This window comes from Salvelinus fontinalis, chromosome 6 (genome assembly GCF_029448725.1).
Source record: "Salvelinus fontinalis isolate EN_2023a chromosome 6, ASM2944872v1, whole genome shotgun sequence".
NCBI lineage: Eukaryota > Metazoa > Chordata > Actinopteri > Salmoniformes > Salmonidae > Salvelinus > Salvelinus fontinalis.
Window position 1 is genome coordinate 81,999,035 of NC_074670.1, and position 12,421 is coordinate 82,011,455.

General features: G+C 46.9%; 1 protein-coding gene across 1 annotated transcript in view; it reads right to left on the reverse strand.

The window, feature by feature from the left end:
* The window catches only part of unc5a (unc-5 netrin receptor A), a gene marked incomplete at its 3' end in the record, with an annotated part of 579,979 nt that overhangs the window by 151,837 nt on the left and 415,721 nt on the right, over window positions 1–12,421 (reverse strand). The window contains exon 3 of the mRNA XM_055927842.1: window positions 61–204. Coding sequence (XP_055783817.1) covers window positions 61–204 — 144 coding nt within the window. The remainder of the gene's footprint in view (window positions 1–60; window positions 205–12,421) is intronic.

Consider the following 12,421-nt stretch of genomic DNA (forward strand, 5'->3'; position numbering starts at 1 on the left):
ATATCAGAGTAATACTTACAGGTGATCCTGACATAGTCTTTATATCAGAGTAATACTTACAGGCGATCCTGACGTATGCCTTTTGGCTCTTCTGGGTTCCCGTAGTGCTCCAGGCGACACACTGGCACCAATAGTCGTCCAGACCAAAGATCTTCTCAACCTGCTGTCTGGAGATATCTATCTTCACCTGCATGATGGGCAGACCTGCAACACAGACCATAGAGACTACAGTTAGGACCTGCAACACAGACCATAGAGACTACAGTTAGGACCTGCAACACAGACCGTAGAGACTACAGTTAGGACCTGCAACACAGACCATAGAGACTACAGTTAGGACCTGCAACACAGACCATAGAGACTACAGTTAGGACTGTCTAGACCTGCAACACAGACCATAGAGACTACAGTTAGGACCTGCAACACAGACCGTAGAGACTACAGTTAGGACCTGCAACACAGACCATAGAGACTACAGTTAGGACCTGCAACACAGACCATAGAGACTACAGTTAGGACCTGCAACACAGACCGTAGAGACTACAGTTAGGACCTGCAACACAGACCGTAGAGACTACAGTTAGGACCTGCAACACATACCATAGAGACTACAGTTAGGACCTGCAACACAGACCGTAGAGACTACAGTTAGGACCTGCAACACAGACCGTAGAGACTACAGTTAGGACCTGCAACACAGACCGTAGAGACTACAGTTAGGACCTGCAACACATACCATAGAGACTACAGTTAGGACCTGCAACACAGACCGTAGAGACTACAGTTAGGACCTGCAACACAGACCATAGAGACTACAGTTAGGACCTGCAACACAGACCATAGAGACTACAGTTAGGACCTGCAACACAGACCGTAGAGACTACAGTTAGGACCTGCAACACAGACCATAGAGACTACAGTTAGGACCTGCAACACAGACAATAGAGACTACAGTTAGGACTGTCTAGAGGTAGGATACAGAATAGAGTCAGGAGACAGGACACTGACCATAGGAAGGATACAGAATAGAGTCAGGAGACAGGACACTGACCATAGGAAGGATACAGAATAGAGTCAGGAGACAGAACACTGACCATAGGAAGGATTCAGAATAGAGTCAGGAGACAGGACATTGACCATAGGAAGGATACAGAATAGAGTCAGGAGACAGGACACTGACCATAGGAAGGATACAGAATAGAGTCAGGAGACAGGACATTGACCATAGGAAGGATACAGAATAGAGTCAGGAGACAGGACACTGACCATAGGAAGGATACAGAATAGAGTCAGGAGACAGGACACTGACCATAGGAAGGATATAGAATAGTGTCAGAAGACAGGACACTGACGATAGGAAGGATATAGAAAAGAGTCAGAAGACAGGACACTGACGATAGGAAGGATATAGAAGAGTCAGTAGACAGGACGGATACAGACCATAGGAAGGATATAGAATAGAGTCAGGAGACAGGACACTGACCATAGGTAGGATACAGAATAGAGTCAGGAGACAGGACACTGACCATAGGAAGGATACATAATAGAGTCAGGTGACAGTTAGGAAATAGAGCAGATGTCTAGTTTGAGATTAAGATTGACTTCAGGTTCAGTCTAGGGTTAGGACACAGTTCAGAGTCAGGACACTGCCAGGGGTCAGAGTAACAGTTCAGAGTCAGGACACTGCCAGGGGTCAGGACACAGTTCAGAGTCAGGACACCGCCAGGGGTCAGAGTAACAGTTCAGAGTCAGGACACCGCCAGGGTTAGGACACAGTTCAGAGTCAGGACACTGCCAGGGGTCAGAATAACAGTTCAGAGTCAGGACACTGCCAGGGGTCAGAATAACAGTTCAGAGTCAGGACACTGCCAGGGGTCAGAGTAACAGTTCAGAGTCAGGACACTGCTTGGGGTTAGGACACAGTTCAGAGTCAGGACACTGCTTGGGGTTAGGACACAGTTCAGAGTCAGGACACTGCCAGGGGTCAGAGTAACAGTTCAGAGTCAGGACACTGCCAGGGGTCAGAGTAACAGTTCAGAGTCAGGACACTGCTTGGGGTTAGGACACAGTTCAGAGTCAGGACACTGCCAGGGGTCAGAGTACCAGTTCAGAGTCAGGACACTGCCAGGGGTCAGAGTAACAGTTCAGAGTCAGGACACTGCCAGGGGTCAGAGTAACAGTTCAGAGTCAGGACACTGCCAGGGGTTAGGACACAGTTCAGAGTCAGGACACTGCTTGGGGTCAGAATAACAGTTCAGAGTCAGGACACTGCTTGGGGTTAGGACACAGTTCAGAGTCAGGACACTGCCAGGGGTCAGAGTACCAGTTCAGAGTCAGGACACTGCCAGGGGTCAGAGTAACAGTTCAGAGTCAGGACACTGCCAGGGGTCAGAGTAACAGTTCAGAGTCAGGACACTGCCAGGGGTCAGAGTAACAGTTCAGAGTCAGGACACCGCCAGGGGTCAGAGTACCAGTTCAGAGTCAGGACACTGCCAGGGGTCAGAATAACAGTTCAGAGTCAGGACACTGCCAGGGGTTAGGACACAGTTCAGAGTCAGGACACTGCCAGGGGTCAGAGTAACAGTTCAGAGTCAGGACACTGCCAGGGGTCAGAGTAACAGTTCAGAATCAGGACACTGCCAGGGGTCAGAGTAACAGTTCAGAGTCAGGACACTGCCAGGGGTCAGAGTAACAGTTCAGAGTCAGGACACTGCCAGGGGTCAGAGTAACAGTTCAGAGTCAGGACACTGCCAGGGGTCAGAGTAACAGTTCAGAGTCAGTACACTGCCAGAGATCAGAGTAACAGTTCAGAGTCAGGACACTGCCAGGGGTCAGAGTAACAGTTCAGAGTCAGGACACTGCCAGGGGTCAGAGTAACAGTTCAGAGTCAGTACACTGCTTGGGGTCAGAGTAACAGTTCCGAGTCAGGACACTGCCAGGGGTCAGAGTAACAGTTCAGAGTCAGGACACTGCCAGGGGTCAGAGTAACAGTTCAGAGTCAGGACACTGCCAGGGGTCAGAGTAACAGTTCAGAGTCAGGACACTGCCAGGGGTCAGAGTAACAGTTCAGAGTCAGGACACTGCCAGGGGTCAGAGTAACAGTTCAGAGTCAGGACACTGCCAGGGGTCAGAATAACAGTTCAGAGTCAGGACACTGCCAGGGGTTAGGACACAGTTCAGAGTCAGGACACTGCCAGGGGTCAGAATAACAGTTCAGAGTCAGGACACTGCCAGGGGTTAGGACACAGTTCAGAGTTAGGACACTGCCAGGGGTTAGGACACAGTTCAGAGTCAGGACACTGCCAGGGGTCAGAGTAACAGTTCAGAGTCAGGACACTGCCAGGGGTCAGAGTAACAGTTCAGAGTCAGTACACTGCCAGGGATCAGAGTAACAGTTCAGAGTCAGGACACTGCCAGGGGTCAGAGTAACAGTTCAGAGTCAGGACACTGCCAGGGGTCAGAGTAACAGTTCAGAGTAAGGACACTGCCAGGGGTCAGAGTAACAGTTCAGAGTCATTACACTGCTTGGGGTCAGAGTAACAGTTCCGAGTCAGGACACTGCCAGGGGTCAGAGTAACAGTTCAGAGTCAGGACACTGCCAGGGGTCAGAGTAACAGTTCAGAGTCAGGACACTGCCAGGGGTCAGAGTAACAGTTCAGAGTCAGGACACTGCCAGGGGTCAGAGTAACAGTTCAGAGTCAGGACACTGCCAGGGGTCAGAGTAACAGTTCAGAGTCAGGACACTGCCAGGGGTCAGAATAACAGTTCAGAGTCAGGACACTGCCAGGGGTTAGGACACAGTTCAGAGTCAGGACACTGCCAGGGGTCAGAATAACAGTTCAGAGTCAGGACACTGCCAGGGGTTAGGACACAGTTCAGAGTCAGGACACTGCCAGGGGTCAGAGTAACAGTTCAGAGTCAGGACACTGCCAGGGGTCAGAGTAACAGTTCAGAATCAGGACACTGCCAGGGGTCAGAGTAACAGTTCAGAGTCAGGACACTGCCATGGGTCAGAGTAACAGTTCAGAGTCAGGACACTGCCAGGGGTCAGAGTAACAGTTCAGAGTCAGGACACTGCCAGGGGTCAGAGTAACAGTTCAGAGTCAGTACACTGCCAGGGATCAGAGTAACAGTTCAGAGTCAGGACACTGCCAGGGGTCAGAGTAACAGTTCAGAGTCAGGACACTGCCAGGGGTCAGAGTAACAGTTCAGAGTCAGTACACTGCCAGGGATCAGAGTAACAGTTCCGAGTCAGGACACTGCCAGGGGTCAGAGTAACAGTTCAGAGTCAGGACACTGCCAGGGGTCAGAGTAACAGTTCAGAGTCAGGACACTGCCAGGGGTCAGAGTAACAGTTCAGAGTCAGGACACTGCCAGGGGTCAGAGTAACAGTTCAGAGTCAGGACACTGCCAGGGGTCAGAGTAACAGTTCAGAGTCAGGACACTGCCAGGGGTCAGAATAACAGTTCAGAGTCAGGACACCGCCAGGGGTCAGAGTAACAGTTCAGAGTCAGGACACTGCCAGGGGTCAGAGTAACAGTTCAGAGTCAGGACACTGCCAGGGGTCAGAATAACAGTTCAGAGTCAGGACACCGCCAGGGTCAGAGTAACAGTTCAGAGTCAGGACACTGCCAGGGGTTAGGACACAGTTCAGAGTCAGGACACCGCCAGGGGTCAGAATAACAGTTCAGAGTCAGGACACTGCCAGGGGTCAGAGTAACAGTTCAGAGTCAGGACACTGCCAGGGGTCAGAATAACAGTTCAGAGTCAGGACACCGCCAGGGTCAGAGTAACAGTTCAGAGTCAGGACACTGCCAGGGGTTAGGACACAGTTCAGAGTCAGGACACCGCCAGGGGTCAGAATAACAGTTCAGAGTCAGGACACTGGCATTGATGTCAGGGTAACAGTTCAGAGTCAGGACACCGCCAGGGGTCAGAGTAACAGTTCAGAGTCAGGACACTGCCAGGGGTTAGGACACAGTTCAGAGCCAGGACACTGCCAGGGGTTAGGACACAGTTCAGAGTCAGGACACTGCCAGGGGTCAGAGTAACAGTTCAGAGTCAGGACACTACCAGGGGTCAGAGTAACAGTTCAGAGTCAGGACACTGCCAGGGGTCAGAGTAACAGTTCAGAGTCAGGACACCGCCAGGGGTCAGAGTAAAGGAGGCGAGTTTGTGTTTAGTCTGGGGTCATGACATACAGTAGATCAGACAGAAGCAGTGGATACAGACGTCAGGATTCAAAAGAAGTCTAGAACTACCAAAGGTAACTATATCTAGAGCCAGAACTGAGGTCTATATAGAGTCCATCTCGAGCCAGAACTGAGGTCTATATAGAGTCCATCTAGAGTCAGAACTGAGGTCCATCTAGAGTCCATCTAGAGCCAGAACTGAGGTCTATATAGAGTCCATCTAGAGTCAGAACTGAGATCTATATAGAGTCCATCTAGAGTCAGAACTGAGGTATATAGAGTCCATCTAGAGTCAGAACTGAGGTCTATATAGAGTCCATCTAGAGTCAGAACTGAGGACTATATAGAGTCCATCTAGAGCCAGAACTGAAGTCTATATAGAGTCCATCTACAGTCAGAACTGAGGTCTATATAGAGTCCATCTAGAGCCAGAACTGAGGTCTATATAGAGTCCATCTAGAGCCAGAGCTGAGGTCTATTTAGAGTCCATCTACAGTCAGAACTGAGGTCTATTTAGAGTCCATCTAGAGTCAGAACTGAGGTCTATTTAGAGTCCATCTAGAGTCAGAACTGAGGTCTATATAGAGTCCATCTAGAGTCAGAACTGAGGTCTATATAGAGTCCATCTAGAGCCAGAGCTGAGGTCTATATAGAGTCCATCTAGAGCCAGAACTGAGGTCTATATAGAGTCCATCTAGAACCAGAACTGAGGTATATAGAGTCCATCTAGAGCCAGAACTGAGGTCTCAGCTACATGAAGAGCCAGAACTGAATCCTGCAAACTTGGTTTGAGAGGAGAACATTGCAATGGCCGCCAGCAAATAAGGATTTATTTCAAAGAAGAGCCCCCCCCCCCCCCCCCCCCAAAAAAAAAAAAAAAAATATAATACAAACAAGCTCAACACCGAAAGGGGAAGTGAAGAAAGGGAAGTGAAGAAAGGGAAGTGAAGAAAGGGAAGTGAAGAAAGGGAAGTGAAGAAAGGGAAGTGAAGAAATGGAAGTGAAGAAAGGGAAGTGAAGAAAGGGAAGTGAGGAAAGGGAAGTGAAGAAAGGGAAGTGAGGAAAGGGAAGTGAAGAAAGGGAAGTGAAGAAAGGGAAGTGAAGAAAGGGAAGTGAAGAAAGGGAAGTGAGGAAAGGGAAGTGAGGAAAGGGAAGTGAGGAAAGGGAAGTGAAGAAAGGGAAGTGAAGAAAGGGAAGTGAAGAAAGGGAAGTGAAGAAAGGGAAGTGAAGAAAGGGAAGTGAAGAAAGGGAAGTGAGGAAAGGGAAGTGAAGAAAGGGAAGTGAGGAAAGGGAAGTGAAGAAAGGGAAGTGAGGAAAGGGAAGTGAAGAAATGGAAGTGAGGAAAGGGAAGTGAGGAAAGGGAAGTGAAGAAAGGGAAGTGAAGAAAGGGAAGTGAAGAAAGGGAAGTGAGGAAAGGGAAGTGAGGAAAGGGAAGTGAGGAAAGGGAAGTGAGGAAAGGGAAGTGAAGAAAGGGAAGTGAGGAAAGGGAAGTAAGGAAAGGGAAGTGAAGAAAGGGAAGTGAAGAAAGGGAAGTGAGGAAAGGGAAGTGAGGAAAGGGAAGTGAGGAAAGGGAAGTGAAGAAAGGGAAGTGAAGAAAGGGAAGTGAGGAAAGGGAAGTGAGGAAAGGGAAGTGAAGAAAGGGAAGTGAAGAAAGGGAAGTGAAGAAAGGGAAGTGAAGAAAGGGAAGTGAAGAAAGGGAAGTGAAGAGGTGTCATTTTGTGGTCGGTAATCCAGACCGTTAAAACACTGCTGTCAATTGGTTTAAAGAGAGGAAACAGAGCAGAACAGTCACTTTACTGTTCCGTGCTTAAAGGTACAATCAACGGATTGTAGTTTTATAAGAACAAAGGACCTGACAAATAGTCATTTATAAGCTCATATGACACTGAAAATGAATCAAATCAAATCAAATCAAACAAATCAATCGCTGATGGGATAGCATGAAATATCTCAAGACTGTCCCTTTAATCTTGGTAGGGGACTATTTCCCTCAACAGCATCTCTGCTACATGGTTGGTTACACTATCCTATTCCCTGTATAGTACCCTACTTTAGACCAGAAAGCCTATGGCGAAGTGTCATATTTATTTACCGTTGGAAAGTGTGATCCTCTTCAGTAGGAGATTACGTTGACCTCTAACAAACAGTATATGTGCTATAGCACAGATCAGAGAGCAAACGGGACAGTAGGAGATTACGTTGACCTCTAACAAACAGTATATGTGCTATAGCATAGATCAGAGAGCAAACGGGACAGTTGATGTGAATTGTATTTTTTTGTTGTTGTTGTCGTCTGGATTAAAGAGGAAAAATCTAATGTTATATGAAAGTCAAACAACCACAAAATGACCTGAGATAGAAACTCTGACAAAACTGCATAAATAAACTACACCAACCTAAACAAGTATTGTGTTGTGATAGTAAAGCCTTGTTCTCTTAGTACCAAATGGCACCCCAATTTCATATTTAGTGCACTTATTTTGATCAGGGAACACAGGGTTCTGGTTCAAAGTAGTGTACTATCTAGGGAATATGGTTGCATTTAGGGCACAATCCTTGTTTGTTGTTCCATGAAATCACATTTTTCATTACATTTTCTCTTGACCTTTAGATGGACCCCAAAAGCCAATAGTATTTTCTGTATATTGAGAAATGACCCTGACTGACTCCATCTCTCTCTGTCTCTCTCTGTCTCTCTCTGTCTCTCTCTGTCTCTCTCTCTCTCTCTCTCTCTCTCTCTCTCTCTCTCTCTCTCTCTCTCTCTCTCTCTCTCTCTCTCTCTCTCTCTCTCTCTCTCTCTCTCTCTCTCTCTCTCTTCTCTCTCTCTCTCTCTCTCCCCGTCTCTTTCTCTGTCTCTCTTTATCTCTCTCTCTGCCCGCTCTCTCTCTCTTTCTCTCATGAAGAGCTTGTCATGTTTCCTCTCTTCTTCTGTGTAATCCCTCCTCTCGGGGGTCCAGAGAGAGACAGAGAGAGGTGGAGAACCTCTCATAGACGACCAGGCAACATGAAGCATCCTATAGACAACGTTCTCCCCATCTATCCACTATGCTTCAGTACCCTATGAGGGACAATATAACATGGACCACTTCTTCCCTGCTGTGTGTTACACCAAACCAGTAGGTCAAAAGTACAACCCCCACGTGAAGAGTCCATTCAGACCTGTTGAAGACAAGCTGATGTTATGTACCGAATGTCTCTAGCATTTATCTGAAAGACTTACAGACAAAACAGACAGACATGCTCCCCTCCAATACACACACACACACGCACGCACGCACGCACGCACGCACGCACGCACGCACGCACGCACACACACACACACACACACACACACACACACACACACACACACACACACACACACACACACACACACACTTGACCTGTTTGAGGGCTATCTTTTCAGCTCTCATCTGAAGCGGCATGGATCCGGTCTCGTAAGTGGCACCCATCAGGACCACCCCTATATGGTAATTACCCATCAGGACCACCCCTATATGGTAATTACCCATCAGGACCACCCCTATATGGTAATTACTGTGTTCTGTAGCGGTAAATGGCTGTGGTGTTGATACCGGCTATTCATTGGACCAAACTGGGAGGCCTTTTGGCAACAATTTGAGGTAAATTATGTTTGGATAAATGAGGGGCTGTAAACACACACAGACAATCAAGATCACGATCACACACACGCACGCACGATCACACACACGCACACACGCACGCACGCACGCACGCACACACGCACGCACGCACGCACGCACGCACACACACACACACACACACACACACACACACACACACACACACACACACACACACACACACACACACACACACACAGAGGTGTTCTGGGCCATCAGAGAGCATACGTAGCTGGCTGGCTGAGACTTCACACCTATGTAGTGCACTACTTTAGACCAGCGCCCTATTGGCACCCTATTCCCTATATAGTGAACTACTTTAGACCAGCGCCCTATTGGCACCCTATTCCCTATATAGTGAACTACTTTAGACCAGCGCCCTATTGGCACCCTATTCCCTATATAGTGCACTACTTTAGACCAGCACCCTATTCCCTATATAGTGCACTACTTTAGACCAGAGCCCTTTTGGCCCCTGAGTATTGAGAGAGTCAGTGGTAGAACCCCATGCGTGTTGACTTTAATAGAGTAGCTTGTTTTACTGAGTGTGTGTGTATGTGTGTGTGTGTGTGTGTGTGTGTGTGTGTGTGTGTGTGTGTGTGTGTGTGTGTGTGTGTGTGTGTGTGTGTGTGTGTGTGTGTGTGTGTGTCAGGGTCTTAATAGAGGGTTTCCCAGTGATTACCTCCACAACCCTAATAGCCTGAGGGTGTGTGTCTGCTAATATGGATTCAGGTACTTCTATTAGTTACTGTAGCTCCCCTGTCTGCTAATATGGATTCAGGTTCTTCTACTGTAGCTCCTCTGTCTGCTAATATGGATTCAGGTACTTCTATTAGTTACTGTAGCTCCTCTGTCTGCTAATATGGATTCAGGTTCTTCTATTAGTTACTGTAGCTCCTCTGTCTGCTAATATGGATTCAGGTTCTTCTATTAGTTACTGTAGCTCCTCTGTCTGCTAATATGGATTCAGGTACTTCTATTAGTTACTGTAGCTCCCCTGTCTGCTAATATGGATTCAGGTACTTCTACTGTAGCTCCTCTGTCTGCTAATATAGATTCAGGTACTTCTATTAGTTACTGTAGCTCCTCTGTCTGCTAATATGGATTCAGGTACTTCTACTGTAGCTCCTCTGTCTGCTAATATGGATTCAGGTACTTCTATTAGTTACTGTAGCTCCTCTGTCTGCTAATATGGATTCAGGTACTTCTATTAGTTACTGTAGCTCCTCTGTCTGCTAATATGGATTCAGGTACTTCTACTGTAGCTCCTCTGTCTGCTAATATGGATTCAGGTACTTCTATTAGTTACTGTAGCTCCTCTGTCTGCTAATATGGATTCAGGTACTTCTATTAGTTACTGTAGCTCCCCTGTCTGCTAATATGGATTCAGGTACTTCTACTGTAGCTCCTCTGTCTGCTAATATAGATTCAGGTACTTCTATTAGTTACTGTAGTTCCTCTGTCTGCTAATATAGATTCAGGTTCTTCTATTAGTTACTGTAGTTCCTCTGTCTGCTAATATGGATTCAGGTACTTCTTCTATTAGTTACTGTAGCTCCTCTGTCTGCTAATTTGGATTCAGGTACTTCTATTAGTTACTGTAGCTCCTCTGTCTGCTAATATGGATTCAGGTACTCCTATTAGTTACTGTAGCTCCTCTGTCTGCTAATATGGATTCAGGTACTTCTACTGTAGCTCCTCTGTCTGCTAATATGGATTCAGGTACTTCTACTGTAGCTCCTCTGTCTGCTAATATGGATTCAGGTACTCCTATTAGTTACTGTAGCTCCTCTGTCTGCTAATATGGATTCAGGTACTTCTATTAGTTACTGTAGCTCCTCTGTCTGCTAATATGGATTCAGGTACTTCTTTGTGGTTATTGTTAGTGTACATACCGTATACCTCAGGTTTCCTTGACGCTGGAAGTGGCCCTCACGTCCTTCAATGCTATTATTTAGCTGCTAGGAACAAGTGCTGGATTAGTGTTATTGTCAATGTATGTTATTGACTACATGTGACCGGATTCAGGAAGATTGGCGTATGTCGCAAGGCACTTCTTCACAGGAGATTTATTTGAACGAAGAACATGTGAGCTCCTGGAACACGTGAGCTCCTGGAACACGTGAGCTCCTGGAACACGTGAGCTCCTGGAACACGTGAGCTCCTGGAACACGTGAGCTCCTGGAACACGTGAGCTCCTGGAACACGTGAGCTCCTGGAACACGTGAGCTCCTGGAACACGTGAGCTCCTGGACTACGTGAGCTCCTGGAACACGTGAGCTCCTGGAACACGTGAGCTCCTGGAACACGTGAGCTCCTGGAACACGTGAGCTCCTGGAACACGTGAGCTCCTGGAACATGTGAGCTCCTGGAACACGTGAGCTCCTGGAACACGTGAGCTTTCATGTGCCTTAATAACAAACGTGTATGCCATCTGTAAATACGAATACATTTCTTAAACTACCAACCTAGTTGATTTAGCTACGGAAAAAGAGGGAGATAACCTTCCCTTTATGGAGAATTGTTGCTATTGTTCTCAACAACATGGCTGCCCTGTATTTTAGCAGGCGCAATCGATAAAGATTAGTGGCAAAAAATTGTGATGAACTACTTTACTTTCTGCACACGGTTAGTGTGAACTGGAGTGACTTGACACAACGGGCCAAACAAGTGTTGATCCCATGTATACGGGTAACATTTTCAGATATTATACGTTTCTACTTCTGTCAGAAAGATGTTTTCACTGCAAGTTAAAGGGTACTGTTAGCTAGCTAGTGAACGTTAGCCTGTTAGCTCGCTAGCTAACGTTACGTGTATGATCTGTGTAGTGATATTATTCGTATCTCACAAAGTCAGTGGTATTGCTAGTTATAGTCTAATGTTAGCTAGCTAGCTAACATTAAACCTAGTTAGTTAGCTTTAGCTACCTGCAGATTCATACTACAGCATTTCATGCATGGTGGCTAGCTATGACACTTGTCTTTGTACTGTCGCTAGGCATTGGGATGATGGTTCATTGTTTAGCTAGCTAGCTACATGTCTAAACAAGAGACTCCACGTCACCAGATGATTACAGGACCCATCAAGTTAGCCAGGTGTGTCTGAGGGATGATTACAGCCATCTATTGTATTTCATGAACATGTGTATATGCCTAGACAATATCCAGCTAGATGTGGCTGGGGGGGGGGGGGATTACAGTCATCTATTGTATTTCATGAACATGTGTACATGCCTAGACAATAGTGACCCATCCAGCTAGATGTGGCTTGGGGGGGGGGGGGGGGTTACAGCATTTCTTTCACATGACCCATCAATTTAGACCAGTGTGTCTGGGTCAGCATCTTCTAATAATTATATAATATGAATAAAATATGTTCATATGGACACTTTCTATTTTTGATATTGCTGCTATTGGGGTGGCAGGTAGCCTAGTGGTTAAAGCGTTGGACTAGTAACCGAAAGGTTGCCAGATTGAATCCCTGAGCTGACAAGGTAAAAATCTGTCGTTCTGCCCCTGAACAAGGCAGTTAACCCACTGTTCCCCGGTAGGCCGTCATTGTAAATAAGAATTTGTTCTTGTCTGA